Source organism: Rattus norvegicus, chromosome 9, assembly GCF_021556685.1.
Source record: "Rattus norvegicus strain SHRSP/BbbUtx chromosome 9, alternate assembly SHRSP_T2T, whole genome shotgun sequence".
NCBI lineage: Eukaryota > Metazoa > Chordata > Mammalia > Rodentia > Muridae > Rattus > Rattus norvegicus.
In genome coordinates this window covers 102,517,161-102,537,115 of record NC_141542.1, presented here as the reverse complement: position 1 = coordinate 102,537,115, position 19,955 = coordinate 102,517,161, and the positions used below count along the sequence as shown (strand labels likewise).

Below are 19,955 nucleotides of genomic sequence, written 5' to 3'. Positions count from 1 at the left end.
TGTTCCTCTTTCTCCACATCCTCGCCAGCATCTGTTGTCCCCTGAGTTTTTGATCATAGCCATTCTCACTGGTGTGAGGTGAAATCTCAGGGTTGTTTTGATTTGCATTTCCCTTATGACTAAAGATGTTGAACATTTCTTTAGGTGTTTCTCAGCCATTTGGCATTCCTCAGCTGTGAATTCTTTGTTTAGCTCTGAACCCCATTTTTTAATAGGGTTATTTGTTTCCCTGCAGTCTAACTTCTTGAGTTCTTTGTATATTTTGGATATAAGGCCTCTATCTGTTGTAGGATTGGTAAAGATCTTTTCCCAATCTGTTGGTTGCCATTTTGTCCTAACCATAGTGTCCTTTGCCTTACAGAAGCTTTGCAGTTTTATGAGATCCCATTTGTCAATTCTTGATCTTAGAGCATAAGCCATTGGTGTTTTGTTTAGGAAATTTTTTCCAGTGCCCCTGTGTTCCAGATGCTTCCCTAGTTTTTCTTCTATTAGTTTGAGTGTATCTGGTTTGATGTGGAGGTCCTTGATCCACTTGGACTTAAGCTTTGTACAGGGTGATAAGCATGGATCGATCTGTATTCTTCTACATGTTGACCTCCAGTTGAACCAGCACCATTTGCTGAAAATGCTGTCTTTTTTCCATTGGATGGTTTTGGCTCCTTTGTCAAAAATCAAGTGACCATAGGTGTGTGGGTTCATTTCTGGGTCTTCAACTCTATTCCATTGGTCTATCTGCCTATCTCTGTACCAATACCATGCAGTTTTTATCACTATTGCTCTGTAATACTGCTTGAGTTCAGGGATAGTGATTCCCCCTGAAGTCCTTTTATTGTTGAGGATAGCTTTAGCTATCCTGGGTTTTTTGTTATTCCAGATGAATTTGCAAATTGTTCTGTCTAACTCTTTGAAGAATTGGATTGGTATTTTGATGGGGATTGCATTGAATCTGTAGATTGCTTTTGGTAAAATGGCCATTTTTACTATATTAATCCTGCCAATCCATGAGCAATCTCCCACCATTTTTCCCCTTCCCTTTAGGTCATGCACCCAACCAGCTGGAATATTTCAATATGCAAATATGACTATCCACTCTCCAAGGAAGTCTATGGCTCTCCAAGGCTTACATGTTAATTTTAGACTTTCTTATGCAGCAAGACATTTCAAGATTTGACACCACTCCTCATATTTTATTTACCAGCCTCGCCTCTTCTCTTGCATTTTAAGTTTCAAAGCACTAAAATATATGTGGCTATCCAATTCTATCATTATTTTCTCAATAGCCCATTGTACAAAATTTCTACCTGGTATATATTACCTAAATACATAAGACAATATTGTGTGTGTGCATGTGTGTATATGTGTGTGTGTGTGTGTGTGTGTGTGTGTGTGTGTGTGTGTGTGTGTATGTGTATGTGTCCCCTATATCATTACTGGATAAGGTAGACCTATTGGCTTTTTTAAAATAAAAAAGAGAATCTAAACAACAGCAGGAGGAGGCAGCAGTACTATACCCTGAGAGATACTCTTATGCTTTGTAAATATTACAGATAAATCCCAGTATATTTCTTTAAAATATAATATTTTAGCCTCCCATTTATTAAAACTATACTGTTGCACTATCAACTTAACTTGAAAAACAACAAAATTACTTTGTATCACAGAATGTACTTTAAAGCGTGATTACCTAACCAAGGGCGACCTTGAAGACCATCTGGATCACTTTCAACTACTTCTGAATTTTGTTTTCATTAACTGGGATGAATTTGCAGTAAGTGGTGGAAAAGCTCATCCCACAAGCACTGGCATATATTTTTCAAATGGTTACTCAGCATGCAACATATAATGAGTATAATTAATCCAGTGTGACAGCCACAAACACCATTTGGCAAATAGATCCTGCTACCCCTGCCTACACACTCTCAGGAAGACTGAACCTCTTGTTCCTCTTCTGGTTAGGTAGAGCCATCCTGACAAACAAGTAGAAGTGACCTCACCATCTAGAGCAGGGATTTTAAATGTTGGTTTCCTTTTGTCATAGGAGTACATGGCAAGAGGAGTATATGGCCACAGTTCCATCCAGTCTAAGCTCTGGAGTAAGGAAAATGCAAAGTAAAACACTGGAGGATCTTTCTAGGGAAGAGTGTCAGTAAGATACAGATCACACTATCCCACACTATAAGCTAACCTACCATGCAGACTACTTAGCAGTCAGATATTCTAAGACACCAATATTTTATATCTCCTATACACAATTGTTATCAGTAGCAAACTGAAGAGCTACAAATAGTACATTTGAACTAGGTGGTCTTGGCTTCACAGTTTTCATTTCTAGAAATAACAGTAATAAATACCTGACACTTTTGGAGCACTCATATGTCATTTTTGCCATGTCTTGTCTCCATTAACTCATTCGCTGCAATGAATACGGATTTCACCAAACTATCTCCATAGACTTAAGGAGGAATGAAATTCGTTTTTCAACATATAATCGTAAAATATTAATTGGGAGTTTTCCAGGACAAATAAGCTGTTCTATCCTTAAATGATACATTCTTTATTTCAGACATTTCAACCTGAATTACAGAGATCTGAAGACATGTTTAAAACAGGCAAGAACCTGAAGTATTTGAGCCCAGAGTTGGCAACATTGAAGAAGAAAAGATGACTGTTAAAAATAGGTTTGTGTCCATAGCATCTGAGGAAAAGCTGATCATGGGAGTAGATACGCCTACACACTGTACTCCAGGTGGAGTTCCCAAGCCTTCCCTCCATCATTAAGTACCTTCCAAGTCCTTTCTGGGACTGTCATGCAGGCCAAGAAAGCAAACAGTTCTAAGAAATTCTAATTCCATTGGAATTGACAACAATCCAAAACGATAGTGGTTATGTAAGAGATTGGATTAAATATAATCTAGCATGATGGGTGCATATTTAAAGAAGAACTTGGAAGATAAAACTTTCAAACAATCACTTGAAGTAAATGTTGATTGTCAAAGGAAACAATTTACTGTACTGGTCCAAAGTCTTGTGACCCTGAAAAGGTTTGGAACCGCCACTGAAAATTAGGGATTAAATGTACACTTTGATTTCTGTATTTGTTTAGTTTAGAACAAGAGCAGCACCCCTATCAGTACTTCCTTTATTCTTTCAAACTCAAGCTGTTTCTTTCTGAGCCAGTCTTCTCTTGAAAACATACAACTGAGCTCTAGCAGCTGAAGCATCACTACCCCTGCCCAAAGTAAGCTTGCTTAGTGAGCATACAACAGACATGCCGGCCAATGTGCCATGGCTGTCCATGGTTATACTCTGTTTCACTGTAAGCTGAGTGACCAACCCACTAGAATCTTGAGAGGGATCTAGACTTAACCAGCACAATAGCTGCCTGGTCTCCCCACCCCACCACCACTTGTCCTCTCACACCAATGTAAGGGACCAAAAATACATGAGGTGATCCATGGTACTAAGTGAATCAGTCCCTAGCATCAGGTGTACAGGAGGTATCAGTATATCAAGACCTCTGCTTGACTTTTCACTTTTAATATTCAATCAAAAGAATCCAAAGACTAAGGCCCAGTGAGCAAAACCTTCACTTAAAATCTCTCTCTTCCAGTCAAGTTCTGTTTCACACTGTGTTATCTGAGTCTAATTTTAACACAATCTTGTCAGGCTCCTGTACTCTAGTTTTCTCAGAGCTGATTACTATGACTGCCTCAGCTAAGCTGCTCACCTGAGTTCTCAAGTCAAGCTCACTGAAAGGCTTGCTTTTCAATCCATCATTCAGAATCAAGACACCAGGGCTGAATTCTGTGCCCCAAGCATCATTTGCTGTAACCAAAAAAATCCCAGAATTCTGCCTCTTAGAATTCCACTTCTGTTCTGGACCATGCTCCCTGTGTGTGACTCCCTGTGCTCCAAGTCAGGTGACTGGCACTAAGACTTAAGTGCCACATCTCTGAAATGCCACATCTCCACAACCGCCTATTTGCTCCTTGAAAATCTGTCCTGTGTTGCTTGCCATCTGCTGACACTGAGCCCGGACAGCATCTAGGCCCACCACCCCCTTTATCTGTCTGCCCAGTGCACAATGGCTCTTGCTTTAGGCCTCACATTCAGGCTGCTGTCAGGTACCAACATCTGCCTCCACAAAACCTGGGAAACTCCCACACTTTCTCGTCCTCACACACAGCTGCCAGAGCTCTAAGTAAGTTTCCCTAAATTATTTCCTGAGACTGACACTAGGTTTCAGACATCCCAGCTGATAAAGTCAACTCCATTACTCATGGTGGCAACTTACGATGCTATCTAATGCTAAAACATATGTTTTTTTCTAAATCCAAGCAAATTCTATGGTACAGACAATATCCACCTACAGATCAAATAACTCCTTCATTGATTATTCCTGGATTAACAAATATCAATGAGATAATAAAATCATAAGACATACATCTGAACCCAACTTACTAATTAATTATATCAATATTGATTATATTAAGATATGTAAGCCCCATTTTTCTCATTCATAAAACTGAAGTAGAGATCCTAAAGAATGAGATGCAAAATGAACTACCTGCTACTAGAGCAGATACAAAACGTTCAGTCACCAGGCTTATTACCCATGGTTCTTTGCAGTCTACTATACTGGAGTACAAAGATAAGGAAAATAGCAGGATACAGCTTTTTATTGTTTAAAAGAAGGACAGAGGGCCAGGGAGATAACTCAGTGGGTAAGACTGTTTACTGTGCAAACCAGACAACCTGAGTTCAGATCCCCCAAAAACATATTACTAAAATAAATAAGATTAAAAAGCTGGTCTCAGTAACACAAGCATCTGTAACTCCATGGAAATTCTACAGAACGATGGGAGTCAGAGTCAAGAGAACCTCCACAAACTCACCAGTCAGCTGACCAGGCTTACAGAGTGGTGAAGAAACCGTGACTCAAACAAGGCAAAAAGGCAAGAACCAAAACCTGAGCTTGTCTACTGACCTCCACATAAACTCCATCATAGACACAGACAGACAGACAGACAGACAGACAGACAGACAGACACACACACACACACACACACACACACACACACATACACACACACACACACACACACACACACACACCACATCACATCACATATGCACAAAAGATATGAAGGGTAAGACAATATTAGTTATGAAGGATGAATATTTTAAATTGGGAAAAGGATGAGAAGAAACAGAAAAACCAAAGGAAAAAAATCACAAAGCCAGCAAATATTTTGTGTGTGTGTGTGTGTGTGTGTGTGTGTGTGTGTGTGTGTGTGTGCGTGCGTGCGTGCTGTACATGTGTGGGCTAGTGGACCTGCTGGTGGGCACTGACGTGGAAGCAGAGGTCAATGTCAGATGTCTCCCTAGTCCTTTCTGCCTCATCATTTGCTGTGGTTGTGCTGCCAGTAGTGGTTGTGGTTGTAGATGTTGTAGTTATTGTTTGGAGACAGTGTCTCTCTATGTAGCTTTAGCTGCCCAGCAACTCACTATGCAGAACAGGCTGGCCTCAAATTCAAAAGATCAGCCCACCTCTGCTTCCCAAGTGCTAGGTTAAGGATGTGCACTACCACACACAGCCCTTATTTTTGAAACAGGTTCTTTAGCTGAAACTGGAGCTCAACATTTCAGATAGGAAGGCTGGACAACAAGCCCCTGACACCTCTGTCTCTGCTGCCACCACCCCACCCCCACCTTCACCCCCACAGCATGTGCACTGGTGCACCTGTTTTGCTTTGTTTTGTTTTTTGGTGGATGCTGAGGATCCAAATTCAGGTCTTCAGGCTTGGGTAGCAAGGACATTAACAATTAACTCATCTCCTCAGCCCTAGCAAACATTTCTAATCGAAGCAGCATCTCAGGAGACTTGTATGAGATGCCAGGGACACTGGTTCCCACAAAGGGTAGGGTCTTGAGAGCAGGTAGACCCCCTTCTTCTTTAACACATCTGGGAGTAAGTAGAGAGACTTTATTTAGCCAATACTTCAATCCACATGTTCTTCCCTGAAACCTGATGCTTCCATAACCCTTTTTTGACAAATCATTCTCATTCTGGAATAAAACAAAACAAAAGCTCTCATCCCTTAAACCTGAATTCTAATGTAACCTTTGTGCCACCTTCCCCAACTGTCTCAGAGTTTGCTTCTCAAATAATGATGTATTTCTTTCCATGTTGTAAACCTTACCATAATTCTTTCCATCTCCTTCTAACCAGCCTAGCAGCTCCCTAAGGGTAAACCTGGGACCTATTCTGTTTATATCTCCAGGATCTAGCCCAGGGCAGGGTGAATGGGAGAAGTCACTGGTTATCCATGCAGCTCCAAGAAGAAACAGGGCCAATGCTTGGGCACAACTCCCACCATCATCACCCAGTGGAACACCTGAGGAAAACTCTGTTCAAACCACACACCTTCACTGTATCAGTTCCCCAACTGGCAAAGTAAAGAAATTATCATTTGTCCCTCAAACATCCTTCAGTAGATGTCTCTTATATGCAAACACTAAAAATGTGAAAGAATTCTGAAATTAAAATTGTTATATAAGAGTAAATTATTTTTATTATTGCCTCACAGCTTGATACTTTTATAGCTATCTATTTTGCCAAAAAGCATGCTGTGAAATAAATTGACTATTTACTACCATAACTAAAAGAACTATTGTTTTTCTCTAAAACCCTAAAGGCACTGTAGTTTACATACCCAAGAGAGTGAACACAGCAAGCATAAAGAAGCAAAGACAAATAAGCCAATTAATCCCCATTCACTTACACTGCTAACTAGAGAGTCCTTTAATAACAATATGTTCTTATACTAACAAACCTGTAATACAACTGGCCAGCATGTTTTGAGGTGCCTATATTATACATGTCAGGAATTTCTAGTGATAGTCTGAATATTTTCTTCTCTCTAGTTTGATTCTGTCACCAACAACTATCACAGCTAGGTCACAGCAAATAGACTTCCAAGCCCTTCAAACTGAGAAGTTGTGAACCACATGGACTAATGAGGCCTAAGAGATACGCCTAATGGAGCTGATCTGAAAAGAACCAAAGCCGGTGTCAGCAGCCCCTGTGAAGACACTTGGGAATTCCACAGACACGGAATAAGCAACCAGAGTAGCCTCCAAATCTCAAACTTCTTAACGTTAAAGAAGCATATCACATCAAAACTGTAACTCAAGAGTGTAGCCCCCACAGTCGTACACCAGCCCTCAGCAGAAACTACGAGAAAGGGATGCTCCTTGCCAGTCAAGCCTATGACTGTTCATGTCAGTCTCTATTCATTAGGATGGTACCAATAGACAGAGGGCACGAACATCTAGCCTGGGACTCGATGGTCCAGCCACAACTGTTCTATCCACACTGCTCACTCAACTGTCTTCCCCAACCAAAAGGAACTCAGATCCAAGGACCAATAACACCTATCTGCTTCTTTCTCTTTTCTTCCTGCTCCACAGAGTAGGTCTTTTACTCAAGGTATGACTCTCAAAACAAGAGAATCAGCATGGCTTGGGAATGTACTAGACATGCTCAATTTGGGGCACCACTTAGGCCTCACTAAATTAGAATTTTTATTTACCAAAATTCCCAGATAGATGATTTGTAGACTAAAGACAGGCCCAGGCCGAAGGCCTGACATTCCCAACTCCATCTTTCTCAGAGACTTGAGATAACTGCTCTCAGCTCACAAGTTTCTCTGCTGAGTGCCATCTCCTCTCTCAGCTTCCTCCAACCTCTAGAGTCACCCAGTCCCACAAAGCACTAGCTGCTTTGCCTCTTGATAAGATACCTATACTGCCTTCCAGGTAAAAGAGGCAGCCTCCAAACCATGGAGCTCAAGAGGCCTCTGACCCCTGTAAGGCGGAGGTTTGTCTATGCTTCGTGGACAACTCAACGACTGAGGCCAGGACTCAGCACCCAGAGCTCAGGGACTCTTACTCTTTTGACCCGCAAGATGCCACCGCTCCTTCTAGCCCCTGGAAAACGTTCCTCCACAATATGGACTGCTGAAGAATTCAGAGAGGAGCAGGTGAGAACACAACTTTCTGCATTTCCAGAGCTTTGCTGCTGCTGCTGCTGCTGCTGCTGCTGCTGCTGCTGCTGCTGCTGCTGCCTTATTTTAAACATGGAGGAATACAAAGCATATTGCAGCCTACACTAGGTAGGCCCTTGTATCACATGTCTCTCATCCTGGCCTCTGTGAGCTCATCTTCTCCCTATATCCCTGAGGACAAAAACTACTGGCATTCTCCTCTTTCTTAATGACTCTAAGCTCCATCTGGCCTTCCAGCCAAGAGAGATTAAGTAGCAGCAAACAAGGTGTATTCAAAAGCACATGCCCATAATCCTAGGACTCAGAAGGCTGAGGAAGGAGGACGGCGACTTTGAAGTCAACCTGGACTACCCAAAAAGTCTGTCTCAAAAATCACAGACAGCAAAATTACACCCTCTTCTCTGTACAGAGAATGGACTACAAGAGCCTGAGTTTGTTGACGCCATCTCACCTGTGTTCTCACTTCTCAGATAGCACTAGCTCCTTATCTACACCAGGCATAATCTGGCTGCCATGGTTTTGTCCCCATATGACAGGGATGTGGGCCTCTCTATGCTGTCCTCACCTAATCCCTAAATAGTGGCTCACACAAGAACATAGTATTCAAGTATCCCTTCTTTAGCTGTGACTATAGGTAATCCACCTACCAATGTTACTATAAGCACATGTACATATTCATGACTACCAAAATTGCATGTCTAGTTTCTATCTCTTCCTGGAGCTCCAAACTCATTTTTACAAAGAGCTTCATTTTTAATACTTTCTAAAACATTCTTGAGGTAGAGCTAACACATCATAAACTACACATACTAAAAGTACAAAGTGATGAGTTCTGAAATACACATGCAATGAACAATTCCACAAAAGATGAATTCACACATGTACTTCTCCTACTCCCACTCTAAGCCACCATTACTCTTTCTTTTGTCATAATTGGTTTGCATTTCTAGATTTTTATACAAATCAAATCACAGGGTACATCCCTTCCCCTATCTTCTCTCATTCATCATGATTATTTTGTTATCTATTTATCTTGTGGTACATGTCAGACATTTTCTACTTTTACTACTGAATTGTATTACATTGAATGGACATACCATGATCAGGTTACTCATTCACATAATGATGTACATTTGTTTCCCACCTTGGAGTCAAAACATTTGTGTACAAGACTTTAGGTAGGAGGGAGTGGTTGGGTGGGCAGGGGAGCATCCTCATAGAAGCAGGGGGAGAGAGAATGAGATAGGGGGTATCTAGAGGGGGAACCGAGAAAAGGGATAACATTTGAAATGTAAATAAAAATATCCAATAAAAAAAAAGATTTAATGTGCCAATAATTTCATTCCACTAAGGTAAACAACTAAGAACAGAAAGGCTGAATCATGTATTAGTCATATGCTGAACAGTTTAAGAAACTACCAAACTCCTTTCCAAAGGAACTGTCAGTTTTTTCCCCCATCAACAATACTAGCTACTCCATAACCTCACCAACACATAATCAAGCTTTTTTTTTTCTTTTTTTTTTTTTAACTTGAGTATTTCTGATATACATTTCAAGTGTTATTCCCTTTCCCGGTTTCCGGGCAAATATCCCCCTACCACCTCCCCTTCCTTATGGGTGTTCCCCTCCCCATCCTACCCCCATTGCCGCCCTCCCCCCAACAATCTAGTTCACTGGGGGTTCAGTCTTAGCAGGACCCAGGGCTTCCCCTTCCACTGGTGCTCTTACTAGGATATTCATTGCTACCTATGAGGTCAGAGTCCAGGGTCAGTCCATGTTTAGTCTTTAGGTAGTGGCTTAGTCCCTGGAAGCTCTGGTTGCTTGGCATTGTTGTACATATGGGGTCTCGAGCCCCTTCAAGTTCTTCCAGTTCTTTCTCTGATTCCTTCAATGGCGGTCCTATTCTCAGTTCAGTGGTTTGCTGCTGGCATTCGCCTCTGTGTTTGCTGTATTCTGGCTGTGTCTCCCAGGAGAGATCTATATCCGGTTCCTGTCGGCCTGCACTTCTTTGCTTTATCCATCTTGTCTAATTGGGTGGCTGTATATGTATGGGCCACAAGTGGGGCAGGCTCTGAATGGGTGTTCCTTCTGCCTCTGTTTTAATCTTTGCCTCTCTATTCCTTGCCAAGGGTATTCTTGTTCCCCTTTTAAAGAAGGAGTGAAGCATTCATATTTTGATCATCCGTCTTGAGTTTCATTTGTTCTAGGCATCTAGGGTAATTCAAGCATTTGGGCTAATAGCCACTTATCAATGAGTACATACCATGTGTGTTTTTCTGTGATTGGGTTACCTCACTCAGGATGATATTTTTCCAGTTCCAACCATTTGCCTATGAATTTCATAAAGTCATTGTTTTTGATAGCTGAGTAATATTCCATTGTGTAGATATACCACAATGTACATTCTGTATCCATTCCTCTGTTGAAGGACATCTGGGTTCTTTCCAGCTTCTGGCTATTATAAATAAGGCTGCTATGAACATAGTGGAGCACGTGTCTTTTTTATATGTTGGGGCATCTTTTGGGTATATGCCCAAGAGAGGTATAGCGTGGTCCTTAGGTAGTTCAATGTCCAATTTACTGAGGACCCTCCAGACTGATTTCCAGAATGGTTGTACCAGTCTGCAATCCCACCAGCAATGGAGGAGTGTTCCTCTTTCTCCACATCCTCGCCAGCATTTGCTGTCACCTGAGTTTTTGATCTTAGCCATTCTCACTGGTGTGAGGTGAAATCTCAGGGTTGTTTTGATTTGCGTTTCCATGATGACTAGGGATGTTGAACATTTCTTTAGGTGTTTCTCGGCCATTCAGCATTCCTCAGCTGTGAATTCTTTGTTTAGCTCTGAACCCCATTTTTAATAGGGTTATTTGTCTCCCTGAGGTCTAACTTCTTGAGTTCTTTGTATATTTTGGATATAAGGCCTCTATCTGTTGTAGGATTGGTAAAGATCTTTTCCCAATCTGTTGGTTGTCGTTTTGTCCTAATCACAGTGTCCTTTGCCTTACAGAAGCTTTGCAGTTTTATGAGATCCCATTTGTCGATTCTTGATCTTAGAGCATAAGCCATTGGTGTTTTGTTCAGGAAATTGTTTCCAGTGCCCATGTGTTCCAGATGCTTCCCTAGTTGTTCTTCTATTAGTTTGAGTGTATCTGGTTTCCTTGATCCACTTGGACCTAAGCTTTGTACAGGGTGATAAGCATGGATCGATCTGCATTCTTCTACATGTTGACCTCCAGTTGAACCAGCACCATTTGCTGAAAATGCTGTCTTTTTTCCATTTGATGGTTTTGGTTCCTTTGTCAAAAATCAAGTGCACATAGGTGTGTGGATTCATTTCTGGGTCTTCAATTCTGTTCCATTGGTCTATCTGTCTGTCTCTGTACCAATACCATGCAGTTTTTATCACTATTGCTCTGTAATACTGCTTGAGTTCAGGGATAGTGATTCCCCCTGAAGTCCTTTTATTGTTGAGGATAGTTTTAGCTATCCTGGGTTTTTTGTTATTCCAGATGAATTTGCAAATTGTTCTGTCTAGCTCTTTGAAGAATTGGATTGGTATTTTGATGGGGATTGCATTGAATCTGTACATCGCTTTTGGTAAAAATGGCCATTTTTACTATATTAATCCTGCCAATCCATGAGCATGGGAGATCTTTCCATCTTCTGAGGTCTTCTTCAATTTCTTTCTTCAGAGTCTTGAAGTTCTTATTATACAAATCTTTTACTTGCTTGGTTAAAGTCACACCAAGGTACTTTATATTATTTGGGTCTATTATGAAGGGTGTCGTTTCCCTAATTTCTTTCTCGGCTTGTTTCTCTTTTGTGTAGAGGAAGGCTACTGATTTATTTGAGTTAATTTTATACCCAGCCACTTTGCTGAAGTTGTTTATCAGCTTAGTAGTTCTCTGGTGGAACTTTTGGGATCACGTAAATATACTATCATATCATCTGCAAATAGTGATATTTTGACTTCTTCTTTTCCGATCTGTATCCACTTGACCTCCTTTTGTTGTCTGATTGCTCTGGCTAGAACTTCAAGAACTATATTGAATAAGTAGGGAGAGAGTGGGCAGCCTTGTCTAGTCCCTGATTTTAGTGGGATTGCTTCAAGTTTCTCTCCATTTAGTTTAATGTTAGCAACTGGTTTGCTGTATATGGCTTTTACTATGTTTAGGTATGGGCCTTGAATTCCTATTCTTTCCAGGACTTTTATCATGAAGGGGTGTTGAATTTTGTCAAATTCTTTCTCAGCATCTAATGAAATGATCATGTGGTTTTGTTCTTTCAGTTTGTTTATATAATGGATCACGTTGATGGTTTTCCGTATATTAAACCATCCCTGCATGCCTGGGATGAAGCCTACTTGATCATGGTAAATGATTGTTTTGATGTGCTCTTGGATTCAGTTTGCCAGAATTTTATTGAGTATTTTTGTGTCGATATTCATAAGGGAAATTGGTCTGAAGTTCTCTTTCTTTGTTGGGTCTTTGTGTGGTTTAGGTATAAGAGTAATTGTGGCTTCATAGAAGGAATTTGGTAGCACTCCATCTGTTTCAATTTTGTGGAATAGTTTGGATAATATTGGTATGAGGTCTTCTATGAAGGTCTGATAGAATTCTGCACTAAACCCGTCTGGACCTGGTCTCTTTTTGGTTAGGAGACTTTTAATGACTGCTTCTATTTCCTTAGGAGTTATGGGGTTGTTTAACTGGTTTATCTGTTCCTGATTTAACTTCGGTACCTGGTATCTGTCTAGGAAATTGTCCATTTCCTGCAGATTTTCAAGTTTTGTTGAATATAGGCTTTTATAGTAAGATCTGATGATTTTTTGAATTTCCTCTGAATCTGTAGTTATGTCTCCCTTTTCATTTCTGATTTTGTTAATTTGGACACACTCTCTGTGTCCTCTCGTTAGTCTGGCTAAGGGTTTATCTATCTTGTTGATTTTCTCAAAGAACCAACTTTTGGTTCTGTTGATTCTTTCTATGGTCCTTTTTGTTTCTACTTGGTTGATTTCAGCTCTGAGTTTGATTATTTCCTGCCTTCTACTCCTCCTGTGTGTATTTGCTTCTACACATGGTCAATCTTGCTACCTTTAGCTATTCCAGTAGGTCTGTAGTATCTTGTAATTGTACTCTGTATTTCCTTAATGACTAATTATGTTTAATATCTTTTCCCATATTTACTATCATATATCTTTAATGAAGCTGTTCAAACATTTAATACATTTTGTAATTCAGTTATTAGTGAATATTTCTTTATATTCTAAATAAAAGTACATAGTCAGAAAAAAAATTTTTGCAATCTTTACCCTCATCTGTGACCTATCTTGTTTTATTTCAAACAGTGAATTTTAAAGAACGAAGTGTATGATTTTGACATTTTTTTATACTTTCCAATTTCTTTTGGGATCCCTAAGAAATATTGGTCAAATCTGTTATCTAAAATCTAGAAATCTAAAATTTTTGACTTAGTTTTCTTCTAGCAAATTTGTATTTTTACATAAACATTTGGGTCTGATTAATTTCTAACTTGTGTTTCCTTCTTTTGCTGGTCCCTATTTTGGCTGTGTTACAGACTGAACCTAGAGCCAGTTACAGGTGTGCTCCTTACTGTTGAGCTCATTCCTTAGCCCACGGTGTTTTCATGGTCATCCTGTGAAAGGCTGGCCTTAAACCCACTATGCAGTCCAGTCAGGCCTCTAACCTGAAATACTCCTGCCTCAGCTTCCCAAGGCACCTCTGTATATCCCTGTGCTCTATGTCCCCATATACAGGAAGAGGCAAAGTTAATTTATTTTTATATGTCTAGAAAACTAGCACAGAACATTTGTTGGGAAAAGTTCCCTTTCTCATTAAATTACCTTAGTAATTTATGGAATATAATCAAAGAATGTCTGAGTCTATTTCGGGGTTCTCTCCTTTGTCCCACTTATCTTCTGTCCACCTTAATTCTATCAGCATACCCAGCCCTGCTTACAGGGGCTTTAACAAAGCTCTTGAAATCTCCAGTTTTGTTCTTTGTTTGGCTCTTCTAGATGTTTTGGGCTTCCACATACATCTAAAAAGTTGCCTGTAACTCCTTTAAAGAGACTGCTGATATTGGAGGAGGGCAGTGCATGGAATCGGTTTGATCTGTTTAGGTAGTACTGGAATCTTAAAAATATTGACACTTGGGGTTGGGGATTTAGCTCAGTGGTAGAGTGCTTGCCTAGCAAGCACAAGACCCTGGGTTTGGTCCCCAGCTCTGGGGGAAAAAAAAAGAAAGAAAAATATTGACTCTTTTCTATTTCCCCCATTCCCTCCATTTTTAATTTCTTTCACTGGTGATTTATAGTTTTAATGTATTCTGCTTTTATTTTTGGTCAAGTTTCTCCCTAATTGTGTCATATTTTTATCCTATTTTAAATGACATTTTCAGAAAATTTTTAATTTCCTGGTTTTCATTGCCAGCATGAATTGCAAATAATTAATTTTTTATATAGAACTTCTGTTCTTCAATCTTGATAACTCACTTCTTCTAGCATCTTTTTCAACAGACTCATTAGAACTTTCTACAGAGAAAACCATGTAGTTTTGTAAGTGATGTTTGGTTCTACCCTAGATCTCTAAGCCGTGTAGTTTCCAGACCTTGGACATCCAGGCAGTGTTGGAGGGAAAAGGGAAGGTAGGCAGTAGTTAGGATGTATTGTATGAGAAAAGACTAAACAAATGGTACACACACACACACACAAACAGACACACACACACTGTCATAAAACAGTTATTTCCTAGTTCCTTTTGGTACTGGCTTGAGTCTCAATGTAGGGAAGGCAAGTTTGGTGGCCGATACCTATATACCATAACTGTTCATGATAAAAATTTGCAGCAAGCCTGGAATAGTGGTCATGTTATGAACCGAGACCACAGAGAACATGTAGAAGACATTAAAGCAGTGCCATTCTTAGTGGTGAAAGGATTTGCCATCAAAACTGAGGAGGAAGCAGGAGTGCCCCTGACAACCTCCTCTTAGTGGGTAGGATGGAGTCTTACCATGTAGCACCAACTCAGGACCCCCTGCCCTAGCCTCTTCAGTACTAGAATTTTATCGTGAGCAATTCTGGAATTTTGTTTTTCCTATGTACACTGACTAATACTTGATTGAAATATGGTGTAAGACTTAGCTTGTTAAATGGTGGGCTGTAAAGATTGCTTTTAAACATTAAGCCAACTTCGCATTTCTAGGACAAGCGCCACATATCCACGTTCTATTCTTAGTTCACATTCCTAGAGTCTCTTTGCCAATATTTTGTTGGGTACTTGTTCACCTGTGTTTATGAGATCTTAAGAAATCTTTTGATTTTTTTATGTGGTTTCTTATGCTGCTATTTCACAATGGTGGTCTGGTATAGAATGAGGGAAAAAGGGTAGCTCTTTGTGTAAGACAAGGACTATTTCTTCTTTAAATGTTTAGCAGGGTTTACCAGTAAGTGGGACCATCTAGGATGCTGAAGTTTTTTTTAAATAATATATTCAGAAAGGAAAACATTAATAAGACCAAGCAAAACAAGTGACATTTACAGCAATCCATGCTTTTCCCCCCTGCCCTCCATTTCAGCTAATGACATCACAATCATTTTGCCTATTACAAAACGTAGCAGCTGTTTGCAGCTCCCCTGACTCCTTGTTCTGCTCTCACAGATGCCTTCACTCCTGTCTACTCTGTCTTCACATGCCAACTCCTCTCCACATCAACTGTCAGGCCCAAGTCTTAGCCTCCACACTGTAACATGTCCCCACTGCAGTGAATGTTCAGACAACAGCCAGGACAGTTTCTGATTTGATTTCTTCCATTTTTACATACTAACTGGAAAAGAAAGACAGTAAGTTTTATCCATGAAGCCTGGATTGTACCGACTGCAGGGATGCTACCTGTTTTTGCCAACCCTTTGCTGTTTAACCAGCTCTAGCAGCATGGGCATTCGCAAAATCAGACCTCTAGATCCAGGCTCAGTGGCACATACCTCAAATCTCAGCACTAAATATATACTGCTGCGTGGCTCAGTACAGGACATGGATGAAAAAGTGTGTACAGTACAGTACAGAATTGGATGAAAAGTATCATTTCTGTAGATTTGTTCCAGCTCTTACAGCATAGGGTGTAGGAAATTAATAAATTATTTCACATTTGCCAAGACCCTACAACCACTTTTCTTCAGACGAGATCCGGCGCGTTCAGGGTGGTATGGCCGTAGACTACAAGCACTTTTCTTATCCAAAAGAAATCAATTCAATACAAGAATCTGACAAGATAGATGGACTGGAGAAAGAAAACGGGGTGGGGGAAGATGCTTCAAATCCCCATTCAGTAACCTTCCTTACTCAGAGGCAAAACTCAGTTTTGCCTTGGGGTCTAAGAGGCCCATAATCCACAACACACACACACACACACACACACACACACACACACACACTGCTTAAGTACATCATAGAATGCACGATACACTATAAAAAAATAATTAGAAAAGGAAATTTAAACTCACCTTCCACTGGTCCTCAGGAAGCAGTTTTACAACCACAAGGTCCCCATTTAAGGCTCTATTACGAGCAACAACTCCATCAATAAAAATGTCCCGATCACCATCCTAAGTTGGAGGGAGAAATAAAGGAACAGTCAAATTACCAAGGCCTGGAGCCAAAATTTATTTCTTTAAAAGTGTTTACACTCGGGGTTGGGGATTTAGCTCAGTGGCAGAGCGCTTGCCTAGCAAGAGCAAGGCCCTGGTTTCAGTCCCCAGCTCTGAAAAACAGATAGAAAGAAAAAAAAGTGTTTACACTCTAAATCTGTCTGAAAACACTCTTCCATAGCCTAAAACAAATCTAAATGGAACTAAGTCTCTTCTGATAGAAAAAAAATTCAAACCTAAAAACAGACTAGCAGAGGCTAAAATCACCAAATACTTAAAGAGATCTACTATAGGCAAACAAAAACAAAGAAAACACATAAAGAAATTACTAAAAGATAAAAACTGCATGGTATTGGTACAGAGACAGACAGATAGACCAATGGAATAGAATTGAAGACCCAGAAATGAACCCACACACCTATGGTCACTTGATTTTTGACAAAGGAGCCAAAACCATCCAATGGAAAAAAGATAGCATTTTCAGCAAATGGTGCTGGTTCAACTGGAGGTCAACATGTAGAAGAATGCAGATCGATCCATGCTTATCACCCTGTACAAAGCTTAAGTCCAAGTGGATCAAGGACCTCCACATCAAACCAGATACACTCAAACTAATAGAAGAAAAAGTGGGGAAGCATCTGGAACACATGGGCACTGGAAACAATTTCCTGAACAAAACACCAATGGCTTATGCTCTAAGATCAAGAATCGACAAATGGGATCTCATAAACTGCAAAGCTTCTGTAAGGCAAAGGACACTGTGATTAGGACAAAACGACAACCAACAGATTGGGAAAAGATCTTTACCAATCCTACAACAGATAGAGGCCTTATATCCAAAATATACAAAGAACTCAAGAAGTTAGACCTCAGGGAGACAAATAACCCTATTAAAAATGGGGTTCAGAGCTAAACAAAGAATTCACAGCTGAGGAATGCTGAATGGCCGAGAAACACCTAAAGAAATGTTCAACATCCCTAGTCATCATGGAAACGCAAATCAAAACAACCCTGAGATTTCACCTCACACCAGTGAGAATGGCTAAGATCAAAAACTCAGGTGACAGCAAATGCTGGCGAGGATGTGGAGAAAGAGGAACACTCCTCCATTGCTGGTGGGATTGCAGACTGGTACAACCATTCTGGAAATCAGTCTGGAGGGTCCTCAGTAAATTGGACATTGAACTACCTGAGGACCAAGCTATACCTCTCTTGGGCATATACCCAAAAGATGCCCCAACATATAAAAAAGACACGTGCTCCACTATGTTCATAGCAGCCTTATTTATAATAGCCAGAAGCTGGAAAGAACCCAGATGTCCTTCAACAGAGGAATGGATACAGAATGTACATTGTGGTATATCTACACAATGGAATATTACTCAGCTATCAAAAACAATGACTTTATGAAATTCATAGGCAAATGGTTGGAACTGGAAAAATATCATCCTGAGTGAGGTAACCCAATCACAGAAAAACACACATGGTATGTACTCATTGATAAGTGGCTATTAGCCCAAATGCTTGAATTACCCTAGATGCCTAGAACAAATGAAACTCAAGACGGATGATCAAAATATGAATGCTTCACTCCTTCTTTAAAAGGGGAACAAGAATACCCTTGGCAAGGAATAGAGAGGCAAAGATTAAAACAGAGGCAGAAGGAACACCCATTCAGAGCCTGCCCCACTTGTGGCCCATACATATACAGCCACCCAATTAGACAAGATGGATAAAGCAAAGAAGTGCAGGCCGACAGGAACCGGATATAGATCTCTCCTGAGAGACACAGCCAGAATACAGCAAACACAGAGGCGAATGCCAGCAGCAAACCACTGAACTGAGAACAGGACCCCCGTTGAAGGAATCAGAGAAAGGACTGGAAGAGTTTGAAGGGGCTCGAGACCCCTTATGAACAACAATGCCAAGCAACCAGAGCTTCCAGGGACTAAGCCACTACCCAAAGACTATGCATGGACTGACCCTCGACTCTGACCTCATAGGTAGCAATGAATATCCTAGTAAGAGCACCAGTGGAAGGGGAAGCCCTTGGTCCTGCTAAGACTGAACTTCCAGTGAACGTGATTGTTGGGGGCAGGGCGGTAATGGGGGGAGGATGGGGAGGGGAGCACCCATAAAGAAGGGGAGACGGAGGGGCTAGGGGGATGTTTGCCTGGAAACCGGGAAAGGGAATAACATTCGAAATGTAAATAAGAAATACTCAGTAAAAAAAAAAAAAGAAAGAAAGAAAGAAATTACTAAAACAAAAAAGATGCTTTTTTTATGTTATCCTTTTTCAGTTTAGAGTGAGAGAAAAAAATAACCTCCAAAGAAAGCAGAGAGAAATGAAAGGGACAAGAACTTAAGGTTAATTTAACAGATACATATGTAAACATTTACACTTATATGTAATTTCAAGTAAACATGATTCCATAAGGAATCACATTTAAAACCTCAGTACCAGAAAATAGGGACCCTCCTTGCAAGTTGTTGATCAAGAGAGTCCAAAAGACTCTCAAAATAACATGCTGTTGCTGTTACTCTAAATTGCTACCCAGATATTGAGGTCAATCCCTGTTGATGAAGATATCACATACTTCAGACTCAGGACACCTTAATGACTGCAGGAGAGAGAGAATCAGCCTTCCCCTCTGATGAACATCTTAATTGGTCACCCAACAATCTAAACACATACATAATACCAAATTGACTCCGCAGGTTATATTTATGCATTTATATGTACAAACATGGATATATACATGCACATACATACATATAAACATAAGGTTATGACCTGAGGAGTAGTGAAGAGATTTGGGAGGAATTAGAGGGATGAGAGGGAAAGGAGATGATTTAAATATAGTACTTATACATGAAATTTTAAATGAAAATAAGATTCATAAAGCATCTTCAAACCGCCTATCTCCTGACTTCAGAGCATGGTAAGCTCTAGACTGTGAACACAAAGCATCAACACCTTAGGCATCCTCAGTCTCAAAACCAGAAAGGCCCCATGGTAAGTGGTGTGGTGCCCAGCAAACTCTCCAGGCATCTACTTCAAAATCAAATGGGTGTCAGAGATTTCTTGATAAATCTCTTAAATGCAAGAAACAGCTAAGGAAAAACATGCTTTTGGGGATCTGAGGCCAAGAGAAAAATGTCTCCACAATCATGCACTCTTCTTTAGTGTCCCAAGTTGTCATGTTCGTTTTCAGAGAA

General features: G+C 40.4%; 1 protein-coding gene across 3 annotated transcripts in view; it reads right to left on the bottom strand.

Moving 5' to 3' along the window:
* The window catches only part of Dis3l2 (DIS3-like 3'-5' exoribonuclease 2), a 395,417-nt gene that overhangs the window by 324,029 nt on the left and 51,433 nt on the right, over positions 1–19,955 (bottom strand). For all 3 annotated transcript variants that reach the window (NM_001109007.2, NM_001172159.1, XM_087567088.1), the window contains exon 5: positions 16,593–16,694. In NM_001109007.2, the coding sequence (NP_001102477.2) occupies positions 16,593–16,694 (102 nt within the window). The remainder of the gene's footprint in view (positions 1–16,592; positions 16,695–19,955) is intronic.